The following is an 18,199-nucleotide window of genomic DNA, read 5'->3' on the forward strand; positions in this document are numbered from 1 at the left end:
ACATACACCTGTGCCAATCTCACAACCAGCTGCAAGGCTGAGGTGTGAGAAATGTAAGACTGATGGGCTCCCAAGAAAAGACACCTCATGGAAATGCAATGAGTGTGATGTGCCACTCTGCCTACAGCCAGAGCGTAACTGCTTTCATTTGTGGCACAACATGTAAGAAAAGTCAAATGCAGTGCACAGTGACATCTAGTGGTGTTTTTTCGATGTTACTACATTGAAATAGAATATTTCATTCAAAAGAACATTTTTGTTCCTTTTATATTTTCTTGTGTGTTTTTCAAAAAAAAAAAAAAACGTATGGTGACTAGAGTCACATAAATGTAAATAGTTGTTTTTTCCCTTTATATTTTTTAATCCAAATTTTTTTTTAATTTGTTCTAAAGCCTTTGAGGAATACATATTTATTGAAAAATTCCTTATTCATTTATGTTCAATATTTTTTATTATAATAAAAACAACAAAATTGAATTTCTGTTTTTGTATTTTTTGGTGATATATCACATCAGAACATGTACAAATGTCTCAAGAAGTGTATTTACAATGCATCAACATTGTAGATGAGAATCTATAGAATCCAGAAATATGACTCTCTTCACTCTGCTATGAAAATTGACCATTCCAGAAGCCAAAATATCAAAATAGTGCCAGGCGGACTTAAGACCCCTTAGACCTTGGAGGGTTAATATATTCTACAAGTGAAAGCATCAGATTACAGGGGATTATTGAAAAAAAAAAAAAGAGTGAGTAATATTTGGCTGGTCAAATGATCTCAACATGGTGGCACTCATGCCCAGCACAATATGTACAATAAAGTAGCTTTTTCTCTCATATGACGAGTCTTCATATCATGTAAATGTACTAAATGTTTAAAAAGAAATACTATTCTACTTGTTTCAAAGTTTAGAAATCAGCCAATTACATACTGAGTGCACCATTAATTTGACTCGAATCAAAACAAGACTTGCGTCAAATTAAAGATGACATCTACCCTGACTTAGTCTCTAGGGACGGATTAAATCATCTTGTGCAAGATTGTGGAGGGTGCAGCAGGCGTAACATTTAGGAGATAATGCAGTTTTTGCTTTTCCTACGTTTGCGTTTGTGTAATTGTCCACGGCTCCCCAACTGACTGGATGCGCCCAGACCTGAATTGTTATATTTGCGTAGTAGCTCTTCGCTAGTCATATACCTCAGCTGGACTGGTCTGGGAATGGGCTCACCCAGAAAATACCCTTCATCCTCTGACTCGGACGATGAGGAACATGTTGAGCAACAGTCGTCATCATAATCGTACTGGTCCCACGAATAGAGGCTTTGGTGTCTGTGTGGGGCGGGGTTTTGAAGCGTCAGGTCAGAGGTTGTTCGAGGGCAAGGTCTAAACGGCTGCTGCCTCAACCTACCGCTTCCACCACCATGCGTATCCCGTGGTCCACGAGGAGGAAACTGGTTGTAATCCTCACGAACATGAAGCTGAGAACGTTTTGGGGCCGGGCGGCGCTCTGCAGCAAGATTAAGTGCGTTTTCTGAACGTGAACGTCTGGAACGGCGAGAGCGGTGATGGTGTCGTTGCCGCGGCTCTTCCTGGTCAATGCTGCGGCGGCATGTCCGTTCACTCATGGGTGGTAGACGGGCGTTGTTGGCATTGCTGACCAAACTTGCTCGATCTTCCTGCTGATAGGCAAACCCAGGTGGCAAAGCATTAATTCCAGATGGTTCACGGGTGTATTTCCCAGGACATTTGACTTGCACTGGGGCTTCGAGCTCCAGGTAGGGCTGTGCGGAGTTCAGGCTGCGGAGTGATTCTGAGCTGTGGAACTGTACTGAAGAGTTGAGTGTGCTCTTTTCAGACACATTCATGCCAGAATCTTTGCTCAAATCTGGCATTGAGAAGCGAGACAAGTGTTCTTGCCGCTTTCCGCCACCATATGCAGAGGTGCCTGCAGATAAGAAACAAATGCAAGTTAGCCGTCAAGTCCTATAACGTCATTACCAGATCATAAACTAAGTGTAACAATATATAAAAACGCTGGACAAACAGCAGCACTGTAAAACAGTAAAAAAACAAATCACTTGAGCACATTTTTCTTTTGCTGCCATGACGTTTTTCTTGTTGAAACTGGGTGGGATATATTGAAGGGTTCATCCCCATGTTTTTTTAAATACCCAATAGTTTACATCAGAGCCACAAACCGTGATTTGCTACTTGCTATTGCTAGTCTGAGGCAGGTGGTATTGGAGAAAGGAGCCCTCTCATTCTAGAAATCAATTCATTGGATGAAAATTTTTAGAGCATGGTGGAGTCATCAATATTTTTTGGTCCGCAACATTTTAAATTAGTATATCTACTAAAGGTTTGTTTAGTCAACTTTTAGGAGTACATTAGCATACAGATGGTCTTAATGCTAAAATACATGGACTAAAAGGCACAAAACTTTTGATTTAATGGGGCTTTAACAGTTTCACCATTCAATCCAATTGAAACAAGACTTGGTTTAGTGGTAGACTGATATTAGTTTTTACAATGACTGATGCCATTACCAATATCATAAGAGCAGAATGGCCAATAGGCGATATAGTTGAAATGCCAATAATACAATTTAACAAAACCAAATCTGATTTGAGTTCTAAAATGAAAGTTCAAAATGTTGTATTCAATATTTACTCAAATTTGCACAAAATTGAAAAGAAGAAAATAAAAAGTGTTGACTTTGTCAATGGAAAGTCAACACTTTTTATTTTCTTTTCAATTTTGTGCAAATTGATTTTGGAACTAACACAAGGGAAAGATAATACTTCTGTTAATCGGCCAAGCGAACATGGATGTTCAAAAATGGCTAAATAACACCCGATTATTCATCCTGGCCAATATATCAGTCTAGTACAAGTTACCTGTTGCATTAGACAGAGCCAGCGATTCCATAGAGCCATGTGGAGTTTGCTCAAGTGGTGTGAGCTGCTCGCTAAAGCTAAGTGCACTGATGGGGTTCCTGCTGCGGCCCATCTGTGGCCCAACTTCCATCTCTTTCTCCCTCTGGAATACATGCAAGCTTATGGACCGTTTATCCATGAAGCTGTTCTGTGGAACTTCTTTAAAGCTAGTCTGTGTCCTCAGTTTGGGTGAGTAATAGTCCTCTGGTCCTTGTTGGAACCAGTTCTCATTCAAAGACTGTCCTTTTAGAGCAGAAATGGGGGTTCTCTTGGAGGTCACAGGTTCCTTAGGCCGGTGATCTGCTGGGTGACCAGGAGATGGAATTGAGGGACAAGAAGGTTGGATTTTGCATTGACTGAGCATATGAAGCGGGTTCGAAGAGAGTTCATCACGACCCTTATACCCATACATTTCTGTCTGCATCTTCCAGGATGGAGGTTCCCGCGTCAGACTGGGCGTTTGACTGGAAAGACTAAGCAAATCCATTTGAAGAGAAAGTGGGTCAACGTCAGCAGAATAATGCCCTGCAGAACCATTCCTCCCCTGGCTCCCTTCTCCTCTACTACTAATGTTATTGGTGCTCTTGTTGGATTTGGAGCTGCTGCGCCGGGCCTCGCGGGAATGAGCACTCTGGAAAGCAGAATCAGAGGAATCGGAGCCGTTTTGGTCATCGCCAACGCTACACGCCCGAGAGCAGAAGATCTGACCCTGTTTGGGTAGAAATGGGCAGCCAAGCAGTGAATTCTTACAGCGGGCACAGCTAAAACAGTCTTCGGTGGCATGCCAGTGTTGGCCGTCGTATGTCATCTGGCCTTGGTCAATCCCTGGAATAAAAAAAAAAAAAAAGAGGACCTGCATTACACACAGGTCAAATGTACATATGACACAGGGAAAGATGTTGTGCTCATAAGCCACACTGCATTACAGCAAATGCAAAAGAGGGTAATCTTTTAGGCATGGTGTAAAAAGATTACATAGAACTAAACGTTTTTTTATTCCTTGAAAAGTTCATATATATATATATTGTAGTTACATAAGTTTAAAATCCAAAAATGGATACTTTATACAATGGTGAAGCCTTTGTAAATTACAATAATTTTCCATGAGCTACTTTACCTTTATAGCCGGATTAATGCAAGTAAATATAAACGGAAGAAAAATTGCCTCCTTCCCATGAGGTGTAGAATTGTTTACAGAAAACTGATTATACAGCACACCGCATACTGCAGAAATACATTATATTTGAATCACAGCTCTTTTAAAAAAGCCCTAATGGACAACATCTGTTTTCAAACCCTTCACTAATGGTTCCTGTTTATAATCAGTTTTACAAAATTACTTTCTGTGGTCCAGTGTAGAAAGTAATTCCAGATTTGAATTTCTATGAAACAAGTTACCAAAACGTGGCTCAATGTGAAAGCCAGAGTCCTTAGACTAAACTCTTTAAAACAGTGTTGCAGCTCTTGATCTATACTTGGATATTATTCACAGATATTAAGCAATAATACAGTTACTAATGATAGACAAAAAGCAGGTATGTCATCCTTTGGCAGTTGCAGAAGTGCAATTTCTGCATGAGAATAGATGAGGGTAAAAACTTTTGTTTTGCTCTTTTGGGATAAGGAATAAAAAAAAAAATCTTAAACCAGCCTAAGCTGGTTTGCTGGTCTTGGCTGGTTTTAGATGTTAGTACTCAGCTGGTTGGCCTAAAGAAATGCTCAAAACCCCTTAAAAACTAACCAATAAAATCAGCCTGACCAAGCTTGGAGACCAGCTAAGACCAGCAAACCAGTTTAGGCTGGTTTAAGATTATTTTTTTCAGCAGAGATTGCGTAAACACTGAGAATGGCAGGTCGGCTCTGATAGATGGGCTCTTACCAATGTGTTCCCCACAGGAGTCACAGTATTCTGCGTACAGCGACTCAAAGCAGGTGCAACAGTAAGGACGGCCCTCTTTCATGATGTAACGCTGGCCGCCCAGAACCATATCACACTCGAAACAGCAGAAGTGTTTCATGTGCCAGTGTCTGCCCTCTGCTTCTGTGCACTCATCTGCAAAAATGATCTGAAAAAAAAACAAAAAAAAAAACAGATTCAAATAATGTGATTACAGTAATGTTCAGAGGAGGCAATGTTTGTGTTATTGCAGAGCATTCTACCTCTTAAGCCCCACACACACATGTAGCGACTTTATCACTTGATGTTCCTACTGCTGTCGCTCTAATGTTATTGGTGGACTGCATGTCTGGCCGTATCTTTACAAATTGTGATCACAAAAAATATCTATTGCCGGTACATTTTCCTGTCCACGCATCATTTTTTATTATATCCATGTATTCGGTTACAGACAAATCATATAGAACAGTGAAATCATTCCCAGAATCCTTTGTCCTCTGTCTTGCCTGCACTCGACTCCATTACCACAAAGGATACGGGTGATGTGAGCTCCAATGAACACAGTCTTCGCTCCTTTTAGTTGTCGCTCTGAAAGTCGCTCCTCATTTGCATCAAGTTACATTTCTCAACTTTGTCCTGTCGCTCGCCATGCCCACATCTAGTCGCCAGAGGTCGCTGTCAGTCATATCGCCGGAAGTCGCCAGCTCTCATTGAAAATAAATGGGATTGTGTCGCTTTATGTGTGTACGGGTCTTTGCTCATCAACACTGAGGTTTGGTTATTAAACTTTTCTGCTGTTTTCAAACTGTGAAAAGTCTTTATTTTTTATCTTTATATTAAACTGGGAGATAATACATACTAATAAGAGTATTTACTTATGCTAAGAGGTTTATGTCCTTTAACAGCAAGGTGAGAGTGTCTAACCTCATCACAAGCAGAACAACGTGGTTTGAGTCTCCCGGCGTGGTGACGGCCACAGAAGATCTTCCCATCCTGGTAGAAGTAGATAAGATCCACCAGCAGCTCGTCACATATGCTGCACACAAAGCACTGTGGGTGCCAGCACACCCCATGACCAGCTCGGGATGCAAAGACAGCAATGTCACCACCATTTATCTGTCCTCCACACTAAAAATTAAACAAAAATGTAAACAGATGGAGAGTGTTAATGGGCAAGTAAGAGATAAAGAGTGCAGAAGCAGCACAAAGTCTCAGTGACATATACCAATCAGCCACAACATTAAATCCACCTGCCTAATTTTGTGTAGGTGCCCTTTGTGCTGCCAAAGCAGTGCCAACCTGCATCTCAGAACAACATTCTGAGATTCTGTTCTACTCACCACAATTGTACAGAGCGGTTATCGGAGTTACCATAGACTTTTGTCAGTTTGGACCAGTCTGGCCAAAAGACATTTCCGTCCACAGAACTGCCACTCACTGGATGTTTTTTGTTTTTGGCACCATGTGGAGTAAATTCTATAGACTGTTGTGTGTGAAAACCCAGGAGATCAGCAGGTACAGAAATACACAAACCAGCCCATCTGGCACAAACAATCATGCCACGGTCCAAATCACTGAGATCACATTTTTATCCCATTCTGATGGTTGATGTGAACATTAACTGAAGCTCCTGACCCATATCTGTGTGATTTTATACACTGCACTACTGCCACATGATTGGCTGATATGTGTACATGGGTCATATAGCAGCAGGGTGAAAGATTAAATGAATAACCACTACCGGAGACTCACTCTGAGTAACCTGGAGATGAGTATGTCCAGTGACACAGCACGAAAACAAAAAAGATTATAAAACGGTTTTCTTCTCAGACTTGACACATTAAAATGTGCTGTCACATTTTACGGTGTGAAGTTGCTACACTGCTTGGCAACTAACTGCTAAGATAATGAACCATATTACATGTTGGAAGAATGCTTTATTCTGATCATTATTTATAATAAATTGAACTCTTTATTAAACAATGGTACCTTATCATATTGCTTTTATTAAACGGTGGTAACTGCACTAAGACACTCGATTATGTGCCTTACAGTTATTTCCCACAAGCAATGGGGTTTCCACTTTGCAATGTGCCCAAGAACACTGTAAACACAAGGCCTCTCAGAGCTTGTTTTTTTTTTTAAAGGGATAGTCCAACCCAAAAATGATTCTCTCATCTTCTACACACCCTTAGTAAGGACTTACATTTTGGTCAGTTTCTCACTCAAAGCAATTGTATCGCTTTAGAAAATATGGATTAAAAGCAAACTCGAGTCTTATGGATTACTTTTGTGCTGCCTGTATGTGCTTTTTGGAGCTTGAAAGTGTTGGACCCCAATGACTGTATTGGGGTGCAACATTGTATGGACAAAAACACATCATACATCCTTCAAAATATAAAATGTAATACGTGTTTGAGACAAAATCAGGGTGAGTAAATGATGAGAGAACACGCTTTTATTTGGGTGAACTGCTCCTTTAAATGGACAATCAGTGGCCACTATATCATATATATCTATGAGAACAAAATGTTTAGCTGACATTAAATGATTGCCGTGCTAGCTCCATTCAAAATCCCTTTCATTATTTCACAATATCTTACGCCATTTGTAGAGTGAGCAAATGTTTAATGTGATAGACAGATGTGTGCACCTAACCCCCCTTACACATCTTTGTCAGTTAGCTTCACGACCCATATTTACTGAAAATACTGCTTCCTTAGATAGCACTGGAGGCTAAATCTTTAACTGTGGCAAAGCTGGGGATAAATGTAAAACATGCTAAAACAAAAACAAACTGTGACAGTGTGACATCTGTTCCTGAGAGCTAACAGAAGGAGAAAGAAGCAAGGCAGGTGGTCACACACATACATATCCAGCTTAGACTCTAATTCACTTACACAACATCCCAGGTGGGTTAAACACGAGCGCACACACGCACACGTTGAGCGAAAAATAGGTTCCAAAATACTGCAATATTTAAAATCACAGTACTATATCAAAATTCTATAGCCAAGAATCAATATATTATGTTTCATTTTCATGTTCATATTTCAAAGAAAAACAGAAACAAACCACCATTCAGAGCAATTTCACTTAAGCCCATCCACACACACAAATATGAACAATTGCACACACACCTGTTCACATATTGCTCCAGTCATAGTCACAGGGAAGGGCCTGACATTACCACGGCCCAGATTCTCTCTCTTTCTCTGGTTACTGAAGTGCTTCAGCTCCCTCTTTTCCTCATCATCCAAGCCGTTACAGTATCGCACCTGCACAACAATAGCTCAGGTTAGTGGTGTATTAAACAGGTTTATATTCCTGGAAAACCCAGTTTACACCAGGTTTTAAGATGCGTTTCAGGTGATCTGATCACATGTGGTCAGTGCTAAATACAGGGGCTCTAAAAGGAAATAACCGTCCGATCGGAACATTTGAAAAAGCGGATACACGAGAACTTCAAGGATCTTCTACAGTGTGTCTGATGTCAACAAGCCTGACCACATGGGATCAGACCACCCGAGAGCATCTTAATATCAGTTGTAAACGAGGTCTAAATGATGTCATGCACAAATGCACATGCATTTCTTGACTGTTGACCTTATCATGCAAAGACCCCATGGTGATCTTACCTCATTGTCATGTGGGGGCAGCTGATGCAGAAGCTGCTTGATGCGATGTTTCTCCCCAGGACTGTTCACGTATGGTACCTTCTCCTCTGGCAATGAACTGTAATACTGATGAACCTGGAATGACATTGGAGAGCATTACATATATGAATATACATATATATACAGCAGTGTTGGGTGGTGCTTTTCAATAGTGGATGTCCCTTGACAATTGCAAAATAATACTCAGATTTTTTTATGTTGGTGCTTCTCTTAAAAAAGGCTTTTCATACTACTAAAAAGTGAACTTACTATATGTACCATATCTACAAATGGAGATAAGAAAGAAACAAGATAGTGAAAGCTGAACTAAATTATTAAACCAACTCTACAACAGACTTTAACTGTTTCTCCATCTCAGAGTACTCAAGAGTATGGCATTGTTTTTACATTTTAAACACAATCTGTCACATATTACACTTTCAATAAATCTTGCCAATTTCAGAGCTCGTCCAATCATCAGGGACAAAAATACACTGATTGAAAAGACCTAAGGTCCAGTAAACAATCAGATACATTTTCCAATACAAGCAGAACTCAGTTCTCATAGGAATCAAGCTCTCATGACTCCTAGTGAAGCCCAGAGTCCAAGTGGGACCAAAAATGACATATTTAGAGCGTCCAATGAAGCGTGATATCTTTACAGAAAGAGATTTTTTGAAGCGTCAACATGATTCATGCTTCCACAGCTGAGCTTTCAAAAACACCAGGTTTGTAAGAGGAGGTTTTTTTGGGGGACCTATGATGACATGTGTTCAAAAGGTTTGTTGATTAACCAAACACTAGACTGATTTTTGCACTTGGGTGACAATGTCACAAACACTAGATGGAATTTCTATAACCCGGTTGTTGTTGACCCCTTCCCCCCTATTTCTCCCAATGTCCTTACCTTTCACATACACACACAGCTATAAAAGTCAGGGTGATTTATGGATGACCAATAAAATCTGCCCTTCCAAACCCTCCTGACATGCTTATATTGGGGATTCTTTATCTCAAGATAATGTGAAATGTCCAGAACTCATTCCAGCTTAATTAACCATATGAGGTTTAAAAAAAAAGTTAAATGACTTAGGACATTATCATATAGTTATCTAATCAACATTATAACATTATTACAACACATCTTTCATTTCATAATTGGGGAAATTATAAAATAAAAAACTAAAATACACTATGATCATACTATAATTATTGTATTTTGGTAAAATAATGGCTCAAGTATTTAGGAAGCAATCAGACCAGCTTAGCAAGAGTCTTAATAAGGTCCTGCAGCCTCAGACCACTTATCCTAACCTATTACACAGTAATAGGTTAGGATAATAGGGTAAAGGCGTAATCTGAAATACTGGGGACCCATCTGCCTCGGTCTCCATACCATATAAACAGCAAGGAATAAATGAATATGCTACAAAATAGTGACGAGTAGCTACTGAGACACGAATTGTTACAGCTAATGAAATAAAATCTATGAAAGCACCAGTGCTCACCTTAAAGTTAAAGGTGAATTGTGTTATTTCTGCACAGGGTTTGGCTAACTGATATTAGCAATTAGCCTCTGCCAGTAGAAACTACAACTACATCACCGTATGAAAAATCATCTCTCTCAACTGATGGTCATTCAAAAGTAATTATAGTAGAATTTATTTTGCATAGAACATAAATTGCATTTCATTATATTACTGTAGATGGCTCTTAAAATTGTGAACTGGATTTATATTTTCACTGAATTCGTCAAGCTGTCTCCCAGATAGATTATAAAGGCTTTTCTAAAAACGCAACGTACACATGCATCAGACGGACGCTTTTGAGCATCTCACTTTGGTTGCGTCACATCATAAGCGCAGCGTTTTTAGGTCGTTGTGTCGTTAAATGTAGTTTGAAATTTAGAACTACGTCTCGAGATCCCTGCATTCGGAATCATCATGATCACATGGCAAGTAAGCATGTTTCCGAGAGTTCCGGAACCCTAGGATTGGCCACATTATACAGACTCACCAACAAGTGGCATCTCTTATCACACATTTTTGCATTGTTTACCTTCCACTGTTGCACGACCGGAAGTGCGTTGTGTCAGTAGCGTGGGTGACCTGGGTTTTCTGAACCATGCATTGAAACCATGAAGTAATCACATTCGCATAAGTGATTTGCATGATTCGGAAGTTGCATGTTTCCCCTCTAACATTAACTTTTTTCTCCACTGATGGTTAGCCTTAGTTTTGGGATTTGGGTTGGGCGTACAGTTTTTTAAATATGCATTCCTCTCACTGTATTACAGCCTGTACGTCTTAAAACGACTTGCTTCACAGCTCTCTTTTGCCACCCCCCTCCCACAATATTATGGACCGGGGACATGATTAATGCATTATTTTCACTGAATTAATGCATTAATTCACCAGCCCTTGTTTTCACGAGGGCTGGGAAGTACTTGAGACGCTTCTTCGGTGAGGTACGGGAGACGTTCCAGAACCCCGATCCATGTCCACTGTTCAATGCATCCCCCTAATGAGAAGCTGTCTCTTTAAATATGATCTGATGGCTCTTCCGTTGCTTGTTTTGGCCAGTACAGTGTTAGTGAGGGGTTTGTGAAGGACCAGCTTAGTGTTTGAGGGATAGCTGAAATTTCACGAAACACCAACTGTGGTCTGGTCATGGTAAATTACAGTGCAGACATCCAATAACAACACTCTTTCCTCAATAACACAATCTCTGGGCCAGCACAAACTGTTGTGATGCAGTGATCAGAAGGACGAGGACCTGAAGCCCAAAGCATTCGCAGAGAGCTCACAACACAACAGCTTGTGGAAATAACTATAATCAGCATGAAGAGATTTGGCAACCTGCCCTGGTGTCAAGGGATCTGGCAACTGCATTTTGTGTCAAACAGAGAGAGAGTGAGGAAAATGCAAGCACTCTTGATTTGGGGCAAAATAGCCAGAGTCCAAAAAGCCATTTTCCACTGAATAAATAAAGAGGCAATATTTTAGAGAAAGGAGACCTAGTATATGACACAGTAAATCCACAGAGCACCATAACACATTGATGAAAAAAAGAAAAGGCAAAATAAAACTTTTGAACAATAATGAAGTTTTAATTGAACCAAATATATAACCACAAGCAGAACACTCATTCAAACTGTGGCTATTCTTTCATCAGAATGTAATTGTATTTTGTGTGTAGGGAGGATACACATACCTAATGCTCTGTTTGGAATAGTACACTACCATACTATTAATATGTATGCAGTATATACAGTAGATACAACATAAATAGAGTTGTATGTTAGTACGCTATTGCAAATTTAGACATGAATACAAACCATATTATGGTCTCTCAATGCATCTGACTTTCCACCAATAAACAATACATGTGCTCCTCTTTCTCAGCTGGTAAAACATCAATATATTTATTAAAGGTGAAAAAAATACATGTTTTACGTGTATTGTGGCAAATACAGTTTCTAAGATGACCCAAAATGACATGGCATCAGATTTCTAAAGCAGACTAATTGGATCACTCAACTAATTCTACACAAGTGAGTTTTTGGGAGAGCATGTGAGTGTCAGAGAAACTCAGTAGACAAACAAGGTTGGTGTCTTAAAGACTGAAATGCAGATCAGTGCAGATATCTTTTCAGATTACAAATGTGACTACCCAAATTTCCACTATGTGTAAGCAAATCTAATTTGTCATGGCTTGAGGTAATCACTGTCTCTGGGTGAAACTGCAGACACCAGCTTTCAAAGCACAGACAGAGGCATAATTAATGGCTTTCTAAGAACATGCATGGACACAGAGTTCTTGTATCCCAGCAATTTCCTCCCATCCATCTACCTAAACACTGAAAAATGTGTTCATATTGACTTAACCAGAGTATCTACAAACTGAGGACTTTTAGAAAGTAGTCTGGAGAATAATTGATCAATATAAATGTAAAATATCGGCGATACAATTCTACAATATACAGGCTACTATCGTTTCTATCATAGCAAGGCCTATACTCTATTTATTTATATTAAACAAGTGATGATAAATAGGTTCAGTTCAAAGACATTATTGTCTTTCCTAGATATTTTTTAGCCTAATTTGGGTATTTAAATGTGAATTAATAAAGAGTAACTGATCACACACAATGAATGAGCTCCAGAGACCCATTGTAGACGGTGGAGGGGGTTTATAGCTTATTGACCCGTTTTGCTATAATGACTTTCAGTTCATCAAGAAAATGTAACTAATATCTATAAAGGATTTCACAGGCCCATAAAAAGAGCTCTATACACACCATTGCCATATAAACCTGATACATACACCCTCTGAAGCAGAGCATTGCTATAGTAACAAAAATTGTTACAGCAGGAATGAGGCATCGTAAAGACACATTCTTCTCAAGAGTTTCTGAATTCAGAGTGTTTAAAACCTTGTTAAAATTTCATCCAGCAAGCCTCAATGCTTCTTATAAAATTGAATATCTAAAACAATAAAATAATAATACAAAATAAAAAACACACCTTGAACCAGCTTAAAAGGAATAGTTCATGCCATCCCTGATGTGGTTTGGTCCTCACAAATCAAGTGATGGGTACCAACATTTTTAAGCTCAATAAAGCACATAAAGGCAGCATAAAAAGTCTCCAGTGGCTAAACTAAATCTTTATAAGTGATTTGATAGGTGTGAGAAACAGATCAAATTAAATATTGATCTGTTTCTCACCCACATGTATCATATAGCTTCTGAAGATATACATTTAACCACTGGAGTCATATGGATTTACATTTTTGATCACCATTCACTTGCATTGTGAGGACCAACAGAGCTAAAATATTCTTCTAAAAATCTGTGTGTTCAGCATAAGAGAGAAAGTCATACACATCTGGGATGGCATGAGGGTGAGTCATTTATGAGAGAAATTTAATTTTTAGGGGGAACATTTCCTTTAAGACTGTTCACTAATTTTCCAGCCTAGTCAGGCTAGTCTGGCTGCAGGTTTTAGGTTCTTTCCATAGATACATCCAATGCTATGAAACATGGGTCTGGTTTGAGCACATAACAGTGAATATGTATTACCTGCTCAGGTTTGAGTCCAGGTGGCACCCAGGCATACTCTTCCAGAACACAGCCAGAGTCATCGTCAGATGTTGAGTTCCTCTGGAAGTCATACATCAGCTTGGTCACGGTCTTCTCCATCTCTAGAGGCATGGCTGCGACAACATGCTCCTCACGAGGGCACTTACAGTGGAGACAGATCTTCCTAAATGACAAAAAAAAAAACACTTATTAAAACAGTCTGTTGTAATAAAAAAGGTGAAGTGCGTAAGTTTTGCACCACTAGCGTCTCCAGAAAGACCTGCAAAAATAATCAAGGTTTTCTGAACAAGTAAAATATTTGAATTGGTCACACAACCAGACAGTCCCACACCAAGCTCACATCAATGGTCAAGTCAATGTTGCTACGTTGATCTGGTTGGGATGCTCAAACTAACAGAACAATGTTTTGATAGTGAAACAGAGCCACATATTTGACACTTTTTAGAGAAAAAAAAAAACAACGGCTGGTTAAACAATTGATTTGCCAACAAATTACGATTTTCAGTTCAGATCCCAATATTGATTCTTAAAAACGCCAAGATCGATCTTTTACATTTAAAGTTCAGGCTACTTCAGTATGGTTGTTGATTATTATAGCAGTTAAATAAATAGCAATAGACCTTATTCACGCTAGCGCCATCTTTGATTCTTAATGGGATTGACAACAAGGCTGTGAAAGATAGACTTACAGTCTCTTCAATGGAACGAATGGTATAAAGCTGTATAAAGCTCCTAGATCACATCTGATTTTGTCCAACTCATATTGTCTGGAGGTCTTTGTATACTGAATGCTCTTGGACAGATGTTTTATCAATGTTTTGTCAGTGGAATAATCTAAAAACACTTTAAAATGCAGTATAGCCCACTGAAGAGACTGTACGTCTATCCCTCACAGCCTCGTTGTCATTTCCATTAAAATTCAAAGATGGCGCTTGCAAGAATAATGTCAATTATTTGCATTCTTTAGGCCTTTTTGTTGTTCTTCAATATTAATATACAGGAAACTTTCTAACTTGGTACATTATACGGTTGCGTGGCATATTGATGGAATATTGGGACACCAAAATTTCAAATGGTACAATCTCATCTTGTTGCTAATTTCTGTATCATCCTAGTGTGGACAATTTAAGGGATGTGAATGAAATAAATGACCATGACAATTAATAAAATGTAAATTTTGATACGGCAAAGTGTGATCATTATACAGTAGAAGGATGTCATGTAATAAATAATATACCTTCAACATGCTGTACACTTCAGAATGCACAAGAGGTTTTGCTGTGCTCTGTATCATACTTCACACACACATACTAAAACATATCGAACATAATGCTGTGTGTTTATTTTATGGGCAACTGTGAACACACACAAACTTCGCCAGTGCTGCTCTGAGATCTCAGCATTTCATTTAGAACGCAGACCTTTTTAAAACTTCCACTCTGGAGAAACTCAAAGGTCAGTCAAAATAAACTGTTCTGCCAAAATAAAAGCCATGTGGATGCGTAAAATGTAAGAAATTACAACAGAAAAATGAAATAAAAAAAAATATTTAAAGTAATAACAATACTGCTACTACTACTACTACTACTACTAATAATAATAATTTAGGCTACATCCATGGCAATAAAGTTTTATTTGAAATTTTATTTATTTATTTTTCCTCTACGTTTTGGCCTTCCACCCACACCGAGACAGCGTTTTTGACAGTGAAAACTGAGCTTTTCAAAATCACTCTCCCCAGAGGATGAAATTCAAAACGCTGTCTTTCCATTGTAATATGGACATGGAAAACGGAAATAGCTAGGGCAGCACAATTAATAAAAAAAAAAAACAATCGTGATTACGTTTACGGCTGTCCTGATTATGTAATCGTGAAAACTGAGGATTACAATATTAAATTTAAGACTACTCCTCTTGCGTTAATGGTTTCTATATAGAACGTGTTTTTACATTTCGAACTAATCCCAGATGTGTGTTGAGCAATGAAATGGCAATGGACAATTAGATACACAGTGAGTCTACAGTACAGTCCTATCAGAAATAACCATTCCGTACAAGTTTCGAATATTATGACATCCAGATACTTGCTTTAAAATATATTTCATCTTGGTTTGCGATGGCACACAAAAATTAGTGCTAAAGAAACATCACCTGACACTCGAATAGAAGCTGTAGAACAAAGGCGAGCAATTTTGAATCATTTTTAATTCATTAAACGTTGTGCAGTTTTATTTATTGCAGGTAAACAAACCACAAAAAAGCAACATGAGAAAACTAATCAAGGTACAGACTAAATAAGTGATTAAGTTTATTATGAGTGCATTTGTGGTCGTGCCAGTGAGCTCGTGCCAAACTGCAGGGCTCAAACAGTGAGTGACAGCTTCAGTCATTACAATGGGAGTGTTTTAATTTTTGTTGCGTTGCTCAAGAAGAAGAACAGTTGTATTGATGCTTGATTAAATAGCTTGTTTTGAAGTCAGCTTGTTTTGGATGTAGAAAAATCTTGAACTTCAAATCGCGTCTGCTCAAATAAATGCCTTTTTGGGTGTAGGTCAGGCTGGTTGGTTCCCCAGCCTGAATCGTGTGTTGGAGGTATGTGACGAGGAGGGCGTGGCCGGGCCGTGAGGATGCATGCCTGGCACAGAGTTGCCCCAATCAGTGGGAGAATGTGGACGTAGCCTTAATAATTTTTATTTTTATTACAAGTATGCAAAATTATTACAACAAGTGTACTGACTGTTGAAAATTTATTTTAATTGATTAAAATTTAATGTATTCATTTGATTAAACACCGTTTTGATTACTACATTTAATTAAAACATAAAACATGGAATCCAGTAAAATTCAACTGGAAAATGCAGAATTTATAACTGGAAGACTTTATGCAGTTCTCTTAATCAAGTTATATTCTGTGTTTTTATTTGTTGCTGAAGTATCGATTTGGGCCTAGTTTCGATACTGAGGTACCAGGGCTGGCAAAGCCAAAGTTTTGGTATTGGAGCAACCCTAGTACATTTCCAAAATATTAATATTTTTCATAATGTACTAACTTAGAAAGTTCCCACAACATCAGATAAAATAAATAATTGTAAATATAAATTTAATAAAATCATAAAAAAATGTTGATCCAAGATGGCGGCGCGGTAGCACGCAACGGCCACTCCGGATCCAAAACGGTGCTATTTTTGTCACTTAGCCCGACTTTTACGGCACATGGACTTCAGAGCAACCGGTGTTTGTGTCCAACATCGCCAGACACTGTTAAAATATAAGATTCATGTAACAACCAAGATGCGTGATGATTTGCAGGAGTTGCTAAGCGAGCTCAGCTTGCTGCGGAGACCAGGCCTCCAGTCCTCAGCGTCGCCTGATGCCGGTGCCTGGGGGAGGGAACATTGTAAGCGGTGTGTGAGAAAGCGAAAGTGCGGCAAGAGGGCGGGAGTCCATGCTAGGCTAAAAATAAACCCTCGCCGGCTGGCTCTCCCATCTATCCTGCTCTCAAATTTTTGCTCCCTGGACAATAAACTGGAATACATCCAACTCCAGCAGACTACGCAGCATGAGCTTAGAGACTGCTGCGTCTTTGTTTTCACGGAGACTTGGCTCAGCGACGCCGCCATTCAGCTAGACGGGCTCGCCTCGTTTTGTGCTGACAGAAATGCAGCTCTGTGCGGTAAGACTCACGGTGGAGGCTTGTGTGTTTATATCAACACAGAATGGTGCAAGAACTCTATGCTAGTCTCTAGTTACTGCTCATCGCTTGTGGAGCTTGTGACTGTTAGATGCAGACCTTTTTATTTACCACTGGAATTCACCACTGTTATAACCAGAGTTTACATTCCCCCCAGCGCTAACGCTAAGGAAGCATTCTGTGAACTGTATGGGGCTAGGAGCGAACTGCAGAACGCTCACCCTGACGGACTGTTTATTGTCGCCTGAGATTTCAACCACGCGAATCTCAAGACAGTGCTCCCTAAATTCCATCAGTATGTGGACTTTGCAACGAGAAGGGCGAACACGCTTGATCTCGTTTACACAAACATCCAAAGCTCGGCTACTCCGACCACATCTCGGTTATGCCAATTCCAGCATACAGACTGCTCGTCAGATGCACAAAACCACTCCAGAAGCAGGTGAAGCTGCTCTTCAGGACTGTTTTGTGTACTGACTGCACATGTTCAGGGAGGCTGCAACATATGGCGACTCTACCAACTTGGAGGAATACACAGCATCAGTGACCAGCTACATCATCAAGTGCATTGATGATGTCACCTTCTCCAAGACCATCACCACACACGCTCCAACCAGAAGCCATGAGTGACTGAAGACACGATACTCCGTCTTCAGAGCAGGCGAAAAGGCTGCCCTAAGAACAGCAAGGTCCAAACTGTCCCGGGCCATCAGAGGCAAAGCGCGCACACGCCCAGATAATCCAAAGTCACTTCCAGGACAGCTGCAACACGCGGCACATGTGGCAGGGCATCCAGGCCATCACCAACTACAGGACAACAGCAGTTGCCTGTGACAAAGATGCCTCCCTTCCAGATGCGCTGAACGACTTCTACGCTAGGTTTGAAGCACAGAACGACGTGGTGCGAGGAAGAC

The 18,199-nt window shown here is 39.7% G+C and overlaps 1 protein-coding gene across 3 annotated transcripts in view; it reads right to left on the reverse strand.

Moving 5' to 3' along the window:
• Positions 1-294: 294 nt before the first annotated feature.
• Positions 295-18,199, reverse strand: part of LOC127632372 (prickle-like protein 2) — a 103,287-nt gene continuing 85,382 nt past the window's right edge. For all 3 annotated transcript variants that reach the window (XM_052110925.1, XM_052110927.1, XM_052110926.1), the window contains 7 exons: positions 13,574-13,757; positions 8,473-8,586; positions 7,975-8,112; positions 5,759-5,962; positions 4,817-5,003; positions 2,899-3,762; positions 295-1,946 (listed from right to left, as the gene is read on the reverse strand). In XM_052110925.1, coding sequence (XP_051966885.1) covers positions 1,069-1,946; positions 2,899-3,762; positions 4,817-5,003; positions 5,759-5,962; positions 7,975-8,112; positions 8,473-8,586; positions 13,574-13,757 — 2,569 coding nt within the window. In that variant the 3' untranslated portion in view covers positions 295-1,068. The remainder of the gene's footprint in view (positions 1,947-2,898; positions 3,763-4,816; positions 5,004-5,758; positions 5,963-7,974; positions 8,113-8,472; positions 8,587-13,573; positions 13,758-18,199) is intronic.

This window comes from Xyrauchen texanus, chromosome 39, assembly GCF_025860055.1.
Source record: "Xyrauchen texanus isolate HMW12.3.18 chromosome 39, RBS_HiC_50CHRs, whole genome shotgun sequence".
In the NCBI taxonomy this organism is placed as follows: Eukaryota; Metazoa; Chordata; class Actinopteri; order Cypriniformes; family Catostomidae; genus Xyrauchen; species Xyrauchen texanus.